Source organism: Anabrus simplex, chromosome 8, assembly GCF_040414725.1.
Source record: "Anabrus simplex isolate iqAnaSimp1 chromosome 8, ASM4041472v1, whole genome shotgun sequence".
NCBI classification, from domain to species: domain Eukaryota; kingdom Metazoa; phylum Arthropoda; class Insecta; order Orthoptera; family Tettigoniidae; genus Anabrus; species Anabrus simplex.
Window position 1 is genome coordinate 146,939,813 of NC_090272.1, and position 17,069 is coordinate 146,956,881.

The 17,069-nt window shown below is 39.1% G+C and overlaps 1 protein-coding gene across 6 annotated transcripts in view; it reads right to left on the reverse strand.

Annotated features, from left to right (window-relative positions):
- The window catches only part of LOC136878904 (uncharacterized), a 318,860-nt gene that overhangs the window by 13,822 nt on the left and 287,969 nt on the right, over positions 1 to 17,069 (reverse strand). For all 6 annotated transcript variants that reach the window (XM_068228857.1, XM_068228858.1, XM_067152497.2 and 3 more), the window contains 3 exons: positions 13,532 to 13,703; positions 8,684 to 8,916; positions 1,052 to 1,394 (listed from right to left, as the gene is read on the reverse strand). In XM_068228857.1, the coding sequence (XP_068084958.1) occupies positions 1,052 to 1,394; positions 8,684 to 8,916; positions 13,532 to 13,703 (748 nt within the window). The remainder of the gene's footprint in view (positions 1 to 1,051; positions 1,395 to 8,683; positions 8,917 to 13,531; positions 13,704 to 17,069) is intronic.

Below are 17,069 nucleotides of genomic sequence, written 5' to 3' on the forward strand. Positions count from 1 at the left end.
CTAAAAATAATTTAATGAGGAGTTGAAGAACCATCACTTCTCATTCTTCACCAGCTCAGGATTATGGTTGCAATTTCCTGCTGTCTTGTTAGAGGTGACGATAACCACAAATGAGTTGCCATAGTGTTTTATTTTCCTGATAAGAATACTGCACTAAACCCACCTGGTGGCCACGATCATTAAGGCATCTAGACTGTACAGACATAGCCGGCTTGAGTCCCATTGGTTGAAAAAATGTTCACCATCAGAATGTTGACCAGCAGGGTAGATTGCCTGCTGAAAGCTTGGATTCAATTCCAAACTCTCTGCAATGTTTATATGGAGAGAAGGCTGGCACTGTTGATGGTGATTCATCTGTCGGATAGAGACATTAAGTCTTGAGCAGACCCCTTGGTGCTTTTCAACAGGAGTAGGCTCTGTGCTAGCACAGAGTTTCACCTTCTTCCTTCCTATTATCATATATCATGTCATTCATTTCATCTTATTAACTCCTCCGATGAGGTTGATGTCAAGAAGGTCACATGGTCATAAAAAATTGCTTCCAGATTCATCTCACTTCATACACAACCCCATAGGGAAAGGAACAAAGGCTGGATGCACACAATAATACTGCAGTAAGAAACCTACTCTTTTTAATAAACTGTTTTGTTAACTGGATATGTGAATTTCCTAGCTTTATTCCTGAATGGAAGAAAAACTTTGGGTAAAGAATTATGGATCGATTTATTGGATCAACTCATGACTGAAGAAGGTATAAGACAGAAATTAGTCAAAGAATGAAAATATGGGATAAGAAAAAGGCCACAGAAAATTATTAATTGAAGGGCTCTCAAGGCTTATGTGCACAGAAGGGAAGATCAGAAAAAGAGAAGTTGGGCACAGGTAAATAAAAAGCAATCACCTCACAATACTCACCAATTTTGAACTCCAGAGTGAAGCTCTGGATATATTAAGTTAATATTCATATTTTAGTCTAGATTTCAACTTCACTGTAATCTAGAAGGAGATAGTATAAGAGAAGGGAAGACAAGTTTAGAATCCTAATGGTTACCTTGTGTTTGCAGCTGCTGCTGAGGTGTCCATCCTCGTGGTACCTTGGGTTTGTACAACAAGTCCTTCTCATGACTTGACACCCTCTGGTTCAGTGTCTGTGTCTGTGTCATGCTTGATGATGACACACTGGAGGAAGTCCATGCTGGTGCTGGAGTTTGTTGCACGGGTGTAGGTAAGCTTGGTGTACTGAATGGGAATGCCGATTCTGCAGGGCTTGGAGTTGGTGCTGTTCGAGGTTGAAGAGGTATGTACTCTTCAAATGCATTGTCCACTGAACCTGTTTCAAGGGCAGCTTCCCAGGGTGACTTCACCATGCGCAGTCGTGGCATGGTAAAACGCTCCTGTAGATTGACAATATTTCATCTTAAGATTTATAAGGAAACATTTCTTTAAAGAATTATGTTCTTATAAAATGTTATTTCAACATTACATTATATAATAATTAAAAATCAGTCAACAGTACTAGTAACACTTAAAATAATTTTCATAGCTTTTCATCTCTGTTCTTAGACAAGTTCAAGAGAGAGTTTTATGCAATGATTCAGAACTGAGCTGCCAGAAACTGCAAAGTTATTACTTCTTTGACTTGTGGGTGAATACTGTAATGCATTTTGTATTGTTATAAAGCCTGCTCTTGTTACCGTTTGTGATGATGATGATGATGATGATGATGATGATGATTGTTGTTGTTGTTGTTGTTGCTGTATTATTGTTCTAATGATACCTGCTTGTGTAAAGGTGCGAGCATACTCACAAGATGCATATGCATCCCTCGCTAGCCACTTCCTTTATGCCAATTGGTGATGTGAATCTATTTGCCTGGGGTTAAGTGAAGCAAGTACACTTGGAGTTGAACATTTAACCTGCGAATGCTGTGCGAGTATCAATGATCAATGAATACTGATCTGCATTTAGGGCAGTCGCCCAGGTGGCAGATTCCCTATCTGTTGCTTTCCTAGCCTTTTCCTAAATTATTTCAAAGAAATTGGAAATTTATTGAACGTCTCCCTTGGTAAGTTATTCCAATCCCTAACTCCCCTTCCTATAAATGAATATTTGCCCCAGTTTGTCCTCTTGAATTCCAACTTTATCTTCATATTGTGATCTTTCCTACTTTTATAAACGCCACTCAAACTTATTCGTCAACTAATGTCATTCCACATCATCTCTCCGCTGACAGCTCGGAACATACCACTTATGATGTAGAACTTAAAATATTTGTTCTGAATGAGTAAATTTATAATACCAATATAATGGTCCGTTATTGGACCTAACTTAGCATACGAGGGCGAAACGCAGGCAACCAAAAATGAGTTAGCTGGAAAATTTATAATGTCCAATCACGGACCATTATATTGGTATTACATACCACTTAGTCGAGCAGCTCTTCTTCTTTCTCTCAATTCTTCCCAACCCAAACTTTGCAACATATTTGTAACGCTACTCTTTTGTCGGAAATCACCCAGAACAAATTGAGCTGCTTTTCTTTGGATTTTTTCCAGTTCTTGAATCAGGTAATCCTGGTGAGGGTCCCATACACTGGAACCATACTCTAGTTGGGGTCTTACCAGAGACTTATATGCCCTCTCCTTTACATCCTTACTACAATCCTTAAACACCCTCATAACCATGTGCAAAGATCTGTACCCTTTATTTACAATCCCATTTATGTGATTACCCCAATGAAGATCTTTCCTTATATTAACACCCAGATACCTACAATGATCCCCAAAAGGAACTTTCACCCCATCAACGCAGTAATTAAAACTGAGAAGACTTTTGCTATTTGTGAAACTCACAACCTGACTTTTAACCCCGTTTATCAACATACCATTGCCTGCTGTCCATCTCACAACATTTTCGAGGTCACGTTGCAGTTGCTCACAATCTTGTAACTTATTTATCACTCTATAGAGAATAACATCATCCGCAAAAAGCCTTACCTCCGATTCCACTCCTTTACATATATCATTTATGTATATAAGAAAACATAAAGGCCCGATAATACTGCCTTGAGGAATTCCCCTCTTAATTATTACAGGGTCAGATAAAGCTTCACCTACTCTAATTCTCTGAGATCTATTTTCTAGAAATATAGCAACCCATTCAGTCACTCTTTTGTCTAGTCCAATTGCACTCATTTTTGCCAGTAGTCTCCCATGATCCACCCTATCAAATGCTTTAGACAGGTCAATCGCGATACAGTCCATTTGACCTCCAGAATCCAAGATATCTGCTATATCTTGCTGGAATCCTACAAGTTGAGCTTCAGTGGAATAACCTTTCCAAAAACCGAACTGCCTTCTATCGAACCAGTTATTCATTTCACAAACATGTCTAATATAATCAGAAAGAATGCCTTCCCAAAGCTTACATACAATGCATGTCAAACTTACTGGCCTGTAATTTTCAGCTTTATGTCTATCACCCTTTCCTTTATACACAGGGGCTACAATAGCAATTCTCCATTCATCTGGTATAGCTCCTCCGACCAAACAATAATCAAATAAGTACTTCAGATATGGTACTATATCCCAACCCATTGTCTTTAGTATATCCCCAGAAATCTGATCAATTCCAGCTGCTTTTCTAGTTTTCAACTTTTGTATCTTATTGTAAATGTCATTGTTATCATATGTAAATTTTATTACTTCTTTGGCCTTAGTCTCCTCCTCTATCTTGACATTATCCTTGTAACCAACAATCTTTACATACTGCTGACTGAATACTTCTGCCTTTTGAAGATCCTCACATACACACTCCCCCTGTTCATTAATTATTCCTGGAATGTCCTTCTTGGAACCTGTTTCTGCCTTAAAATACCTATACATACCCTTCCATTTTTCACTAAAATTTGTATGACTACCAATTATGCTTGCCATCATGTTATCCTTAGCTGCCTTCTTTGCTAGATTCAATTTTCTAGTAAGTTCCTTCAATTTCTCCTTACTTCCACAGACATTTCTAACTCTATTTCTTTCCAGTCTGCACCTCCTTCTTATTCTCTTTATTTCTCTATTATAATAAGGTGGGTCTTTACCATTCCTTACCACCCTTAAAGGTACAAACCTGCTTTCGCATTCCTCAACAATTTCTTTAAACCCATCCCAGAGTTTGTTTACATTTTTATTTACCGTTTTCCACCGATCATAGTTACTTTTTAGAAACTGCCTCATGCCTGCTTTATCAGCCATATGGTACTGCCTAATAGTCCTACTTTTAAGACCTTCCTTTCTATCGCATTTATTTATAACTACCACAAAAACAGCTTCATGATCACTAATACCATCTATTACTTCAGTTTCCCTATAGAGCTCATCTGGTTTTATCAGAACCACATCCAGGATATTTTTCCCTCTGGTTGGTTCCATCACTTACTGAATCAGCTGTCCTTCCCATATTAACTTATTTGCCATTTGTTGGTCATGCTTCCTGTCGTTCGCATTTCCTTCCCAATTGACATCTGGCAAATTCAGATCTCCCGCTACAATCACATTTCTTTCCATGTCGTTTCCCACATAGCTGACTATCCTATCAAATAATTCCGAATCCGCGTCAGTGCTACCTTTTCCCAATCTGTACACTCCAAATATATCAAGTTGCCTATTATCTTTAGAAATGAGCCTTACACCTAGAATTTCATGTGTCTCATCATAGATTAAAGACGGCTGAAAATTTTAAGATGGTGGAGGGAAGCAGGTGGAGTGAAGTGCGGTCAGTTAAATTTCTGCTACTGTATAAAGCAGAAGTAATTTGTGGAATGTTAGGCTTTCCATTTACAAGAATAAAGATGCCAGGGAGTCATAAGTTAGTAGTGCATACAGGCAGTGAATTATGAAAATGAAAAATTCTAAGAAGGCTTTCATTCTCATCTTCAACTTCTTGTAAAAAACTTTGCCGAAGCACCATCTTCAAATCCTCCCCTGCATCCACATTCTTCTTTTCCCTACACTATTAACTAACTTTGCAATAAACATATCAGCAACAGTTGATGTACCTTTCTACACGAGATCTGTCTCTTACGTAAGGCACAAGTGCAGCATCATGTCAACACTCTTAACATGCGAATCTACTTAGTGCAAGTACGCTTACATTGTGGCCATACCATTACATTAAACAGTGCATGCTACATTTAGAATGTCATTCAGTCTATTCTACTGTCAACTGTGATATAACAGAGAGGCATGCTATTCTAACAGGGTGATGTCTGCCCACATATCTCTCAACATGCTCTCCAAGGTGTTGTTCAAATAACATTGTCAGTAAATCTTCCCTTATTCAGCATGTGTGGAACAGGCTTGGATATTGTCAAATGCTCTGGGGCGTGTGATCACAAGATCTGTCCCTCATTCAGCATGTGTGGGACAAGCTTGGATATTGTCAAATGCTCTGGGTGGTATGATCACAAGATCTGTCCCTCATTCAGCATGTGTGGGACAAGCTTGTTGTCAAATGCTCTGGGTAGTGTGATCACAAGATCTGTCCCTCATTCAGCATGTTTGGGACATGCTTATTGTCAAATGTTCTGGGTAGTGTGATCACAAGATCTGTCCCTCATTCAGCATGTGTGGGACGAGCTTGGATATTGTCAAATGCTCTGGGGCGTGTGATAACAAGATATGTCCCTCATTCAGCATGTGTGGGACAAGCTTGGATATTGTCAAATGCTCTGGGGAGTGTGATCACAAGATCTGTCCCTCATTCAGCATGAGTGGGACAAGCTTGGATATTGTCAAATGCTTTGGGGAGTATGATCACAAGATCTGTCCCTCATTCAGCATGTGTGGGACAAGCTTGGATATTGTCAAATGCTCTGGGGAGTGTGATCACAAGACCTGTCCCTCATTCAGCATGTGTGGGACAATCTTGGATATTGTCAAATGCTCTGGGTGGTATGATCACAAGATCTGTCCCTCATTCAGCATGTGTGGGACAAGCTTATTGTCAAATGCTCTGGGTAGTGTGATCACAAGATCTGTCCCTCATTCAGCATGTTTGGGACATGCTTATTGTCAAATGTTCTGGGTAGTGTGATCACAAGATCTGTCCCTAATGCAGCATGTGTGGGACAAGCTTGGATATTGTCAAATGCTCTGGGTAGTGTGATCACAAGACCTGTCCCTCATTCAGCATGTGTGAGACAAGCTTGGATATTGTCAAATGCTCTGGGTAGTGTGATCACAAGACCTGTCCCTCATTCAGCATGTGTGGGACAAGCTTGGATATTGTCATATGCTCTGGGTTGTGTGATCACAAGACATGTCCCTCATTCAGCATGTGTGGGACAAGCTTGGATATTGTCAAATACTCTGGAGAGTGTGATCACAAGATCTGTTCCTCATTCAGCATGTGTGGGACAAGCTTATTGTCAAATGCTCTGGGTAGTGTGATCACAAGATCTGTTCCTCATTCAGCATGTGTGGGACAGGCTTATTGTCAAATGTTCTGGATAGTGTGATCACAAGATCTGTCCCTCATTCAGCATGTGTGGGACAGGCTTATTGTCAAATGTTCTGGGTAGTATGATCACAAGATATGTCCCTCATTCAGCATGTGTGGGACAGGCTTATTGTCAAATGCTCTGGGGCGTGTGATCACAAGATCTGTCCCTCATTCAGCACGTGTGGGACAAGCTTGGATATTGTCAAATGCTCTGGGTAGTATGATCGCAAGACCTGTCCCTCATTCAGCATGTGTGGGACAAGCTTGGATATTGTCAAATGCTCTGGAGAGTGTGATCACAAGACATGTCCCTCATTCAGCACGTGTGGGACAGGCTTATTGTCAAATGTTCTGGGGCGTGTGATCACAAGATCTGTCCCTCATTCAGCACGTGTGGGGCAAGCTTGGATATTGTCAAATGCTCTGGGTAGTATGATCGCAAGACCTGTCCCTCATTCAGCATGTGTGGGACAAGCTTGGATATTGTCAAATGCTCTGGAGAGTGTGATCACAAGACATGTCCCTCATTCACCATGTGTGGGACAAGCTTGGATATTGTCAAATGCTCTGGAGAGTGTGATCACAAGATCTGTCCCTCATTCAGCATGTGTGGGACAAGCTTGGATATTGTCAAATGCTCTGGGTAGTATGATCGCAAGACCTGTCCCTCATTCAGCATGTGTGGGACAAGCTTGGATATTGTCATATGCTCTGGGTTGTGTGATCACAAGACATGTCCCTCATTCAGCATGTGTGGAAAAAGCTTATCGTCAAATGCTTTGGGTAGTGTGATCACAAGATCTGTCCCTCATTCAGCATGTTTGGGACAGGCTTATTGTCAAATGTTCTGGGTAGTGTGATCACAAGATCTGTCCCTCATTCAGTATGTGTGGGACAGGCTTAGATATTGTTAAATGCTCTGGGTAGTATGATCACAAGACCTATCCCTCATTCAGCATGTGTAGGACAAGCTTGGATATTGTCAAATGCTCTGGGTAGTATGATCACAAGATCTGTACCTCATTCAGCATGTGTGGGACAGGCTTATTGTCAATTGCTCTGGGTAGTGTGATCAGAAGATCTGTCCCTCATTCAGCATGTGTGGGACAAGCTTATTGTCAAATGCTCTGGGTAGTGTGATCACAAGATCTGTTCCTCATTCAGCATGTGTGGGACAGGCTTAGATATTGTTAAATGCTCTGGGTAGTATGATCACAAGACCTATCCCTCATTCAGCATGTGTAGGACAGGCTTAGATATTGTTAAATGCTCTGGGTAGTGTGATCACAAGATCTGTCCCTCATTCAGCATGTGTGGAACAGGCTTAGATATTGTTAAATGCTCTGGGTAGTATGATTACAAGACCTATCCCTCATTCAGTATGTGTGGGACAAGCTTATTGTCAAATGCTCTGGGTTGTGTGATCACAAGACATGTCCCTCATGCAACATGTGTGGGACAGGCTTATTGTTAAATGCTCTGGGGAGTGTGATCACAAGACCTATCCCTCATTCAGCATGTGTGAGACAGGCTTAGATATTGTTAAATGCTCTGGTAGTGTGATCACAAGACCTATCCTTCATTCAGCATGTGTGGGACATTTTATTCTCTGAGATCAGTCTCTTGTGAACGACTGGGTGCAGTATACTACCTATAGTTTATCTGAATAAATTTTGACATAAATATGTCTCATGCCTGGAGGTCATCTGAAAATTTTGTGTAACATAAAGCGACAAAATGTGTGATGGAAGTGTAACCATAGCAACAGTGCAGGCAGTGATGTAAGGTATGGATGGATGGTCGGATAATGTTACCTAGCAACCGTGCAGGCTATATCTTATGGCTGGTTGCCATCTGAAATTAGTAGCCGTTGATGGACGGCCATGACCGGGAGAGATATTTATAGTAATTTCATTTTAGCAAAGGGAAAAGTGATCTCTTTTTTTTTAGTTTGCTAGTGGCTTAATGCCACACTAACACATCACAGGTTTTTGGCAATCAAAAAAGATTGGAAAGGGCTAGGATTGGAAAGGTAACAGCTGTGACCTTAATTAAGACACACCTTCAGCATTTTCCTGGTGAAATAAAATTTCCAACTGCAGGAACAACAAGATCCTGACATTCTTTATTTTACCGTAAGTATGTTTTTGTAAATTAGGGTGTCAACTGTCTCTTCAAATTCACCTACCTGAATTTCATTAAGTTTCTGGGCATGCTCCGCTCTTTTGTTATCAAGGTAAGATGGTAACACAGGAGGCAACTTGCTGCCACCACTACAGATGCTGGACTGACGTTGGAGAGTGCTTGATGATATCAGCTCTGTGGTCATATTGCTTGTTGACGTTGAAGACATCTTAACGGTATTCTCATCAACTACCCACTTCTCAGACCTCTTTCGACGTTTTGCAAACAGTTCAGCACCTGTGAAATGTGTGAAAAATATCCCATCAAATCTATATGCATGGGGAAAAAAATGTAAATTTGTGTCCTTATCCTGATGTGGTGCAGCTCTTTTCAGGCACACCCCCTTGAAGGTGAGCTACATTTAACTATTTAACCACATATCAGCCCTCTTAACAATCTTAAATTTGTGGCAGTACCAGGAATCAAACCCGGATCCCTGAGGATGACAGCCAATAGTGTCTAACCATTATGCTAAAGAGGCAGATGCATGGATTGTACTGCCATGGTTCATGATTCATTAGCTGATAATGGGGATCATGGAATAATGTTAAGAAAGTAAGTGAGTAAAACTTAAGATCTCAGAAGGAAATGTGTTATACTCCTCTTTGATCAACAAAAAATTTGCTCTTATTTATCACAATCATAATTATCACAAATATAACTTTTATTGATACATATTTCAGCCCAGAACACAATGTGAAAGGCTAACCTCTAACTCTCCAAGCCTTACAGCACTCAGAAAAAGTTAAGGTTTAAATAATATTTGAGATCAGTATATAATTTAAAAGCTTTCTGAGGGGATAGAAATAAGAATGGCTATTGGTTAAAAGTGAAAGTGAGATTTGAATAGATTATTTCAATATTTGAAATTAACAACTAATCTACATATGTCATAAACTATTTAGAATTATTGTTTTAAACCTTTCTTCATTCATATCACACCATATTTTTAGCCCATGCTGACTAATATTGACAATTCACACAGTATAAACTGATTTTAACCACCTGGATAGAATATATTTACTGTTAAGAATATAGTTTCTGGAATAATTCTAAATTCCATAACCTAAGACATAATGCCACAAGGAATATAAAAGTTCAGTAATCAACGTCTGAAGAAAGTAGTGTTCCAGTTGCAAGATTTTATTGGATGATAAAGGATATCATCTTTGCTGATAAAAAATATAAGAGATTACTCCATTTTTCTGACACCAAAGCATGTTTGCTCTCATATATTACATGTATCTTAGGGTTGGTTTCTTCCTTGAGTGTGCTTGCCCACCCCCTTCACTGGATTATGACCTTGAAAGTGGTTAAAGATTATTTTACAAAATAAATGATTTCTTGTTCTTTGTTTATACATCTGCACCATCCAACTTACTTCTCTCTTCTGATCAGTGTTTTAGTTAGGAAAAATATATGGGAGAGTTCAACTTCACTTCAAAATTGCCCATACTGGTTGATATTGCAGGTTCCTTTCACTTGATTCTGGCTTGCGGCATTCTGTCTTGTTTGCTGATTGCCTTCCTGCCCTCAAGCATGAATTTACATAAGGAGCTGGGTTGAATTCCTTAAATTTTTTTATAAAAATATGAAATAATTTCAGTTAAAACTTCCATGTAGTAACATTTTCTAGAGCACAGCATCGGCAAGCTCAGGTTGAACTAAAGCACTGTTTCAGAACTTTTAGATAGTGGCCCTAGATTCTGAGTGGTAAGCAAGCTGCTGCTCGTGATTGAGATCAGAGGCTTAATCCAGATCAAAGTTCATGGTTGTTTGAAAATGGGAAAATCATGGCTGATAATATCATTTATAGTACTGTGTATAAGAAACTTGATGTACAAGTTAGGTATCTACCTATCAAAATGCTCTTACTTGGCATTTCAATCTGTCTCAAGAGAATTCTCAGTTTTGTTTACAGGAACACTGACTATAGAAATTGATTTCAGTGGTGGTCTCATCTGGTAGGGAGAATGGAACATTGAAATTAATGTGCATGTAGTCTAAATGGTGTCAGATCAAAAGAACTGCAAGTGGAAGCTCAGTATACCATAGTAGGTCTAAGTATGATGTGAGGTGTGCTCTTTCAAATACCATTAATTGCATTAAAAAACAGTTTCAAGGTACTGTACCTAACTTTTGTCTACTCTAGCAACATATGATTTCTTTTGAATGGTGTTTCTGCATTTCAAATGTTCAATCTGACATTTAGTTATTTGGAATCTGTGGCAGGATTAAGACAACAGTTGGGAATCAATGGAAATCTTTTAATTTATCATTTTAAAATTTATTTTTTTGGTGTTATATAAGATATTATCTTGTTTGGACTTTTGAACTTGAAAGAATTCTGTTTTTGATCATTTATCTGTAAATTTTAAATTCTTGCCATTCTAGAGGCACATTTCCTGTTGCATAAAAGAAATCTCTTGAACAATTGCCAGTGAAAATTAAAAGACTTCTGAGTGGTGGAAATAAGATCAAATGTAATTGGTGAATATGAAAGTCAAGGTTGAAGCCTGTATTTTGATTGGTTCTGTTGGTGGTTGCACCATTTCCTGTTTCTTGATCTTACCCACTTCTTCGGTGAGAGTGAGGTAGTCTCTGCATCTTTAATTTTTGACCATCCTAAAGAGCGGACGCGCTCCCGCATCGGTCCCGTCATGGGATAACTGTCTCTGGGTAAGCACTGTTTCTTCTTTTATTTCGGACATTAACTTCATTTAAATGTAATATTTTTTTCTTGTGCAGGAGTTTATCCTTGAGATTCATGTTCATCGCTAAAATTGTCGAAATGACTTAGCTCTTCAGTTAAGATCATGTACATTTTGTTTTGGAGGCAATTCTCTTTTAAAAAAATGTAACTAACAACTAATTGTAACTAATAAGTAATTCCCTTTTTGTTTAACCTTGTAACTAATAATGTAATTTACTTATTCCTCGGGTTTGCTTCCCGTAGTTCTGTAACACCTACCATTTAAAATCTATGCTCATTACTGGAAGCGTTTTAGGTACCGTTGTGATGCAAGTTTTCTGTGCCTCTGTGTTAGGAACTTTTTTTTTCCTACCTTGTGTAGATTGGGATTAGCCCTCATTTAAATTGTCATGTATCATTGGATAATTGTTTTTAAAGTTGATATTATAATTTCTTTGGTGCATTGTGATGTCTACACATGTGGTTAACACTTAAATTTACCTTATAAATATCTTTGAGTTTTAGTTGTCTTTTCTAATATGAGTTTTGCTTAGTTTTTTAATAATAAAAATTTGTTATTCAAGGGTAATTACCCTCTACATGCTCCTTCTTCACAAAGGATATGTTCCATTTACCTTGCAGGGTTCTGTGCCGCTTTCCACATCCATTTTGTAGTTGTTATGTTTCCCAATCTGTTGTTTATGTTTTGTAGTGCTTCGCTTCTATTCAACCTTAAGTTTATTTTACTGTATTTACTGTGTTCATAAATTTATTATTATTGTTATTATTTGATGTTAATTGTCTAACCAACCCATTTAGCAGTAGCAGAATCTGAAAATGTTGAAATTATGCCTACAGCATACACTCTTGTAACACAGTCAATAACTTCTTGGACTGGTGCTTACAGTGTAGGCAACACAGTGTAGACCTATGTACATCCTACAGTCAATATATTCGTGGAGTGGCACTAACAGTTCAAGGGTTGCATGGTCTTTAGACCTGTTTTATTTCGCATCTTTTTCCCATCGTGGAGATCCAGGTAATTTCAACTTGATTATCTCAAACGTTTCACTAGTGGATTGGCCTAATTTTTAGCAGAACTTGAAATTCGCCCATCGCTCAAACTACAACATTCTCTAGCTCCACCGCTGACATTCAACTACTCTTCATAACAGAGACCATAGTTCTGCTTATAAGGTATGCACACAACTGCGTCTTGCTGGGACTAGCAAAGAACTGTCATGGCAACATCCTGTGGTACAAACTCTCTGCTGTAGTGCACCACAGCGACACTAGGCAGCCAGTCCACGAACTTAATGACTGTACTACGTGTGTGCGTGTTGCGTGCGTAGTACAGTTATTAAGTTGGTGGACTGGCTGCCTAGTGTCACTGTGGTGCACTACAGCAGAGAGTTTGTACCACAGGATGTTGCCATGACAGTTCTTTGCTAGTCCCAGCAAGAGGCAGTTGTGTGCATACCTTATAAGCAGAACTATGGTCTCTGTTATGAAGAGTAGTTGAATGTCAGCGGTGGAGCTAGAGAATGTTGTAGTTTGAGCAATGGGCCAATTTCAAGTTCTGCTAAAAATTAGGCCAATCCACTAGTGAAACGTTTGAGGTAATCAAGTTGAAATTGCCTGGATCTCCATGATGGGAAAAAGATGTGAAAAGACAGGTCTAAAGACTATGCAATCCTTGAACTGTTAGCGCCAGTCCACGGATATATTGACTGTAGTATGTACATAGGTGTACATTGTGTTGCCTACACTATAAGCACCAGTCCAAGAAGTTATTGACTGTAGTACAAGAGTGTATGCTGTAGGCCCCAGTCCACGAACTTACTCACTGTAGTAGTACATACACACATATGTACATACTTAATTTTCCTTGGTGAATGGTCAGTGTAGTGGCCTTGGGTTCATAATGCTCTGCGCTTGTGAGATTTTTTCCGCATTTGGTTAATTCCTCTAGCTAAGGGGCTGGGTGTTTCTGATGATCTAAATACACATCTACATGCCACACGTCACATTACCAACCAGCACAGAAACATGCAATAGTGAATACGTCCCTCCATATAAGTGCCAAGCCCCAGATAACTGAGTAAAGGCTATGAAAGAGAGATTGTTTACTTCAGATTCAATGTCATTATCAAAGCTTACCTTTGCCCTTTGGTGCATTCAGGTCTCGAACTAAGTCAAAACATACTTCTGGGCTGAGAGCACCTGTTTCGATGGTATATCCTTGGCGCCGAAGAGTAGAAATGTCCTGAATCTGACCCCGGGGATCCATCACAAGTTTGAGATTTGGCTTTGATTCACAAAACTTGATCTCCTATAATATAACAGAACATATTATAGTAATGTAAGAAATGTACCTATTTAGTATAATAGTTAATAGTAACATATATCTGATAGGGGATATGTTTATTTCCCCACTGCAAAGATACAATGTTGATGTCCATTACATTGTTATGATAACAGTTCACAGAATTTCACTAACTTTCACTATTTTCATAATGGTAAGTTAATTACTTCATTGGAGAGCACTCAGTGCACATGTCCTCAGCCACTACCCCCTTTGGTTCATTTCTTATAAATGCATGCTAAATTACTTATATTACCAACACTTTCCATTCTGAAGGCTGGGAGGTTTTTGTGGAAAATCATTGATTGGTTTCAGGAGGAAGTAAAGAAAAAACCAACATTCTAACATGATGACACGATAAGCAAAGACACTATGCACTCATTTTCAATCCAACAATATGGCTGAAATTAAGTGAACAATAACCACAAGACATGAACCTCAAGAAACAGTTGGTTTAATCATCTGGTTTCTCATACATCAAGGAAAAACATCAGGTGAAATAAATCACCATTGATAGTTTATTGGTCAGTGCGAGAGGAATTAACGTTGAAGGTTGGAAGAAATTCCAATTAAAGGAGAGCTTCTTATCAATGATAAGATGCTCAGTGTTCATTCTGACAAACCAACTTTATTCTCAGTAATATCGGTATTTGTTTGTCTGTACTGAGTCTTATGGCAAGTCTGTTGAGCATCAGTTTCTGTAATAAAGAATCATAGGAACAGGGTGGTCAGAAACAATGTGAACTGGGTATATGATCGCTAGAATGTTGGTCATACTGATAAGAATTTTGATGATGATGCTTGTTGTTTTAAGGGGCCTAACAGCGAAGGTCATCAGCCCATAATAATTTTGAAAAAATTACGTCTATATCTCGCTCTGTTGTCAATTTATTAGTTGCTGATGTTAGCCAATCAGATCACTTTGCGTGCAACTTGAGATGGGCTTTGCGAGGCAGTGTTGTTAAATCTGCACGTGGCTTATGACCGGCTTGAGAGAGTCAATATATATATATATAAATGTCATTGTATGTATGTATTACATCTCCTCCTAAACCACTGGAGCGGTTTACACCAAACTTGGTACACTTACGACTTAGTATCAGGAGACAAACCGCGCGGGAGTAAGACACCCCAAGTACCCTTAGGGGCAGGGAAGGTGGGTGACATATAAAAATATTAGAAAATAGTGTTGAATCCAAACTTTTTGGGGTCTCTGAGATGAAGAGTGACACTCCAGAATTTTTTTAAAGTCCAATTTCCTTTGGAGTGGGGGGTGAGGGGGAAATAATATATATAAAAATAATAAAAAATAGTCTTAAATCCATACCGGTACTTTCCGGTGTCGCTGAGATTAATAATGACTCTCTGGATTTTGTTAAAGTCCACGTTCATCCCCCTTTGGGGTGGGGGCGAGGGGGGAGTGGTCCATAGATTTCGGGGTCACTGAGATGAATAGTGACACTCCAGAATTTTTTAAAGTCCAACTTCAGGCCCGTTTGGGGTGGGGGGAGAGGGGAGAGTGATACATAAAAATAATCAAAAATAGTGTTGAATCTATACTTTTCGGGGTTGCTGAGATTAATAGTGACACTCCGGATATTTCTAAAGTACAAGTTCATCCCCCTTCGGAGCAGGTGGGGGGGTAAAAATATTACCTACTATGTGGAAAAAATACTGTAAGGGTAAGATGCCCCTAGAACCCTGCGGGAAGGGGTTGAAATATAATCTATGTTAATAAATGGAAGATGATTTGGAATGATCTATATATATATACTGTAGGCCTACTGTGTGTGTATGTATATATATATATATATATATATACAGGGTGAAGTGAAATTTGCGCATTCGGGCGTCGCAGCACAACTCCTCAAATACCAGCAATAAAAAAATGTCTCTCACAAAAGTGCGTCCTGCGAGTATATCTGGCAGAGAAAGAATGTTGAAGAGTGGCAATCTGGCAACACTGTAACCACATGTAGGGTAACTACCTCTGTCAGCACATATTATTCGCGCTGAGCAGTTGGTGCAGTGGATAGAGTTTTGGGTTAGCATGCAGGAGGTTGAGAGTTCGATCCTGGGTTGCGGACACCTTTTTATTTGTTCATTTCTATCGGACATTACATACTGTAATACAGTAAGACACCATATCTTAGGTCACATGTATCCTACATTTACAAAATTTAGTACCGCTGAACACGTTGTAACGCATCTAGTAGATGAAGTGGTGCAAATAAATTCACGCCCACGACGTGGAAAGGGCGTCTTTCAAAGCTGACCAATGAAAACGAATGTTCGTGCATTTCTAGGATTGTAGTATGTATGTGCAAATGGTTTCTAGAGGACCCGCTGCAATCGCTGTTGACGATTAAGATGCCAGATACCATACCACCTGGACTACATTTGCGAAATAAAAAACAAACGCTTCAAATCAGGATTGACCCCCCTCGACCTCCTGCATGCTAACCCAAAACTCTATCCACTGCACCAACTGTACAGCACGATTAATATGTGCTGACAGAGGTAATTACCCTACATGTGATTACAGTGTTGCCAGATTGTCACTCTTCAACGTCCTTTTTCTGCCGGACATACTCGCACGCCGAACTTTTGTGACAGACATTTTTTTATTGCTGGCATGTGAGGAGTCACGCTGCGACGCCCGAGTGCGCGAATTTCGCTTCACTCTGTATATATAAATTAAGGTGTAAAATGAAACTAGATGTGTATTAATGAGGCAAAACATTACCTTGAAATGTAACGTACACATGGTAAGCAATACTTGGAACTTCAAAAGTTCTTAGTTCTGGCTTAAACTGTCATGTGTTCATGGAACACGGAACATTGGAAACATATGCACTGGTTGAAAATATACACAAATACGACATGAAACACTTATAATGATATGAAACACATGCCGCTTTAAGAATGTTCTTGGACTTGATAGTCTTGTTTCTATCTAATTAAACTGGATGAAATATATATACATTGAAATGAAATGTGCAAAGACTTAAACCGCTTGGCACTTGAAAAGTTCTTGGTTTTGGTTTAAAAAATTGTCGTATGTTCGTGGAACATGGAATAGACTTTTTGGTCTTGTTTCAATCTATTGGAAACTTTTTAAGTTCCAAGTATTGCTTACCATGTGAACGTTACATTTCAAGGTGCCGTTATGTTTTGCAACCCATCAATGTGTTTTCAGGCAATCGCCTTTATGTACATAATTTTTTTTTATGATGTCTTATGCCAACCAATCGAGCTCTATGTAGGCAACCCTAATGATGATTGTTATCAGATTCCCCTTGATTTGATATTCAACAAGAACTGACGATGACT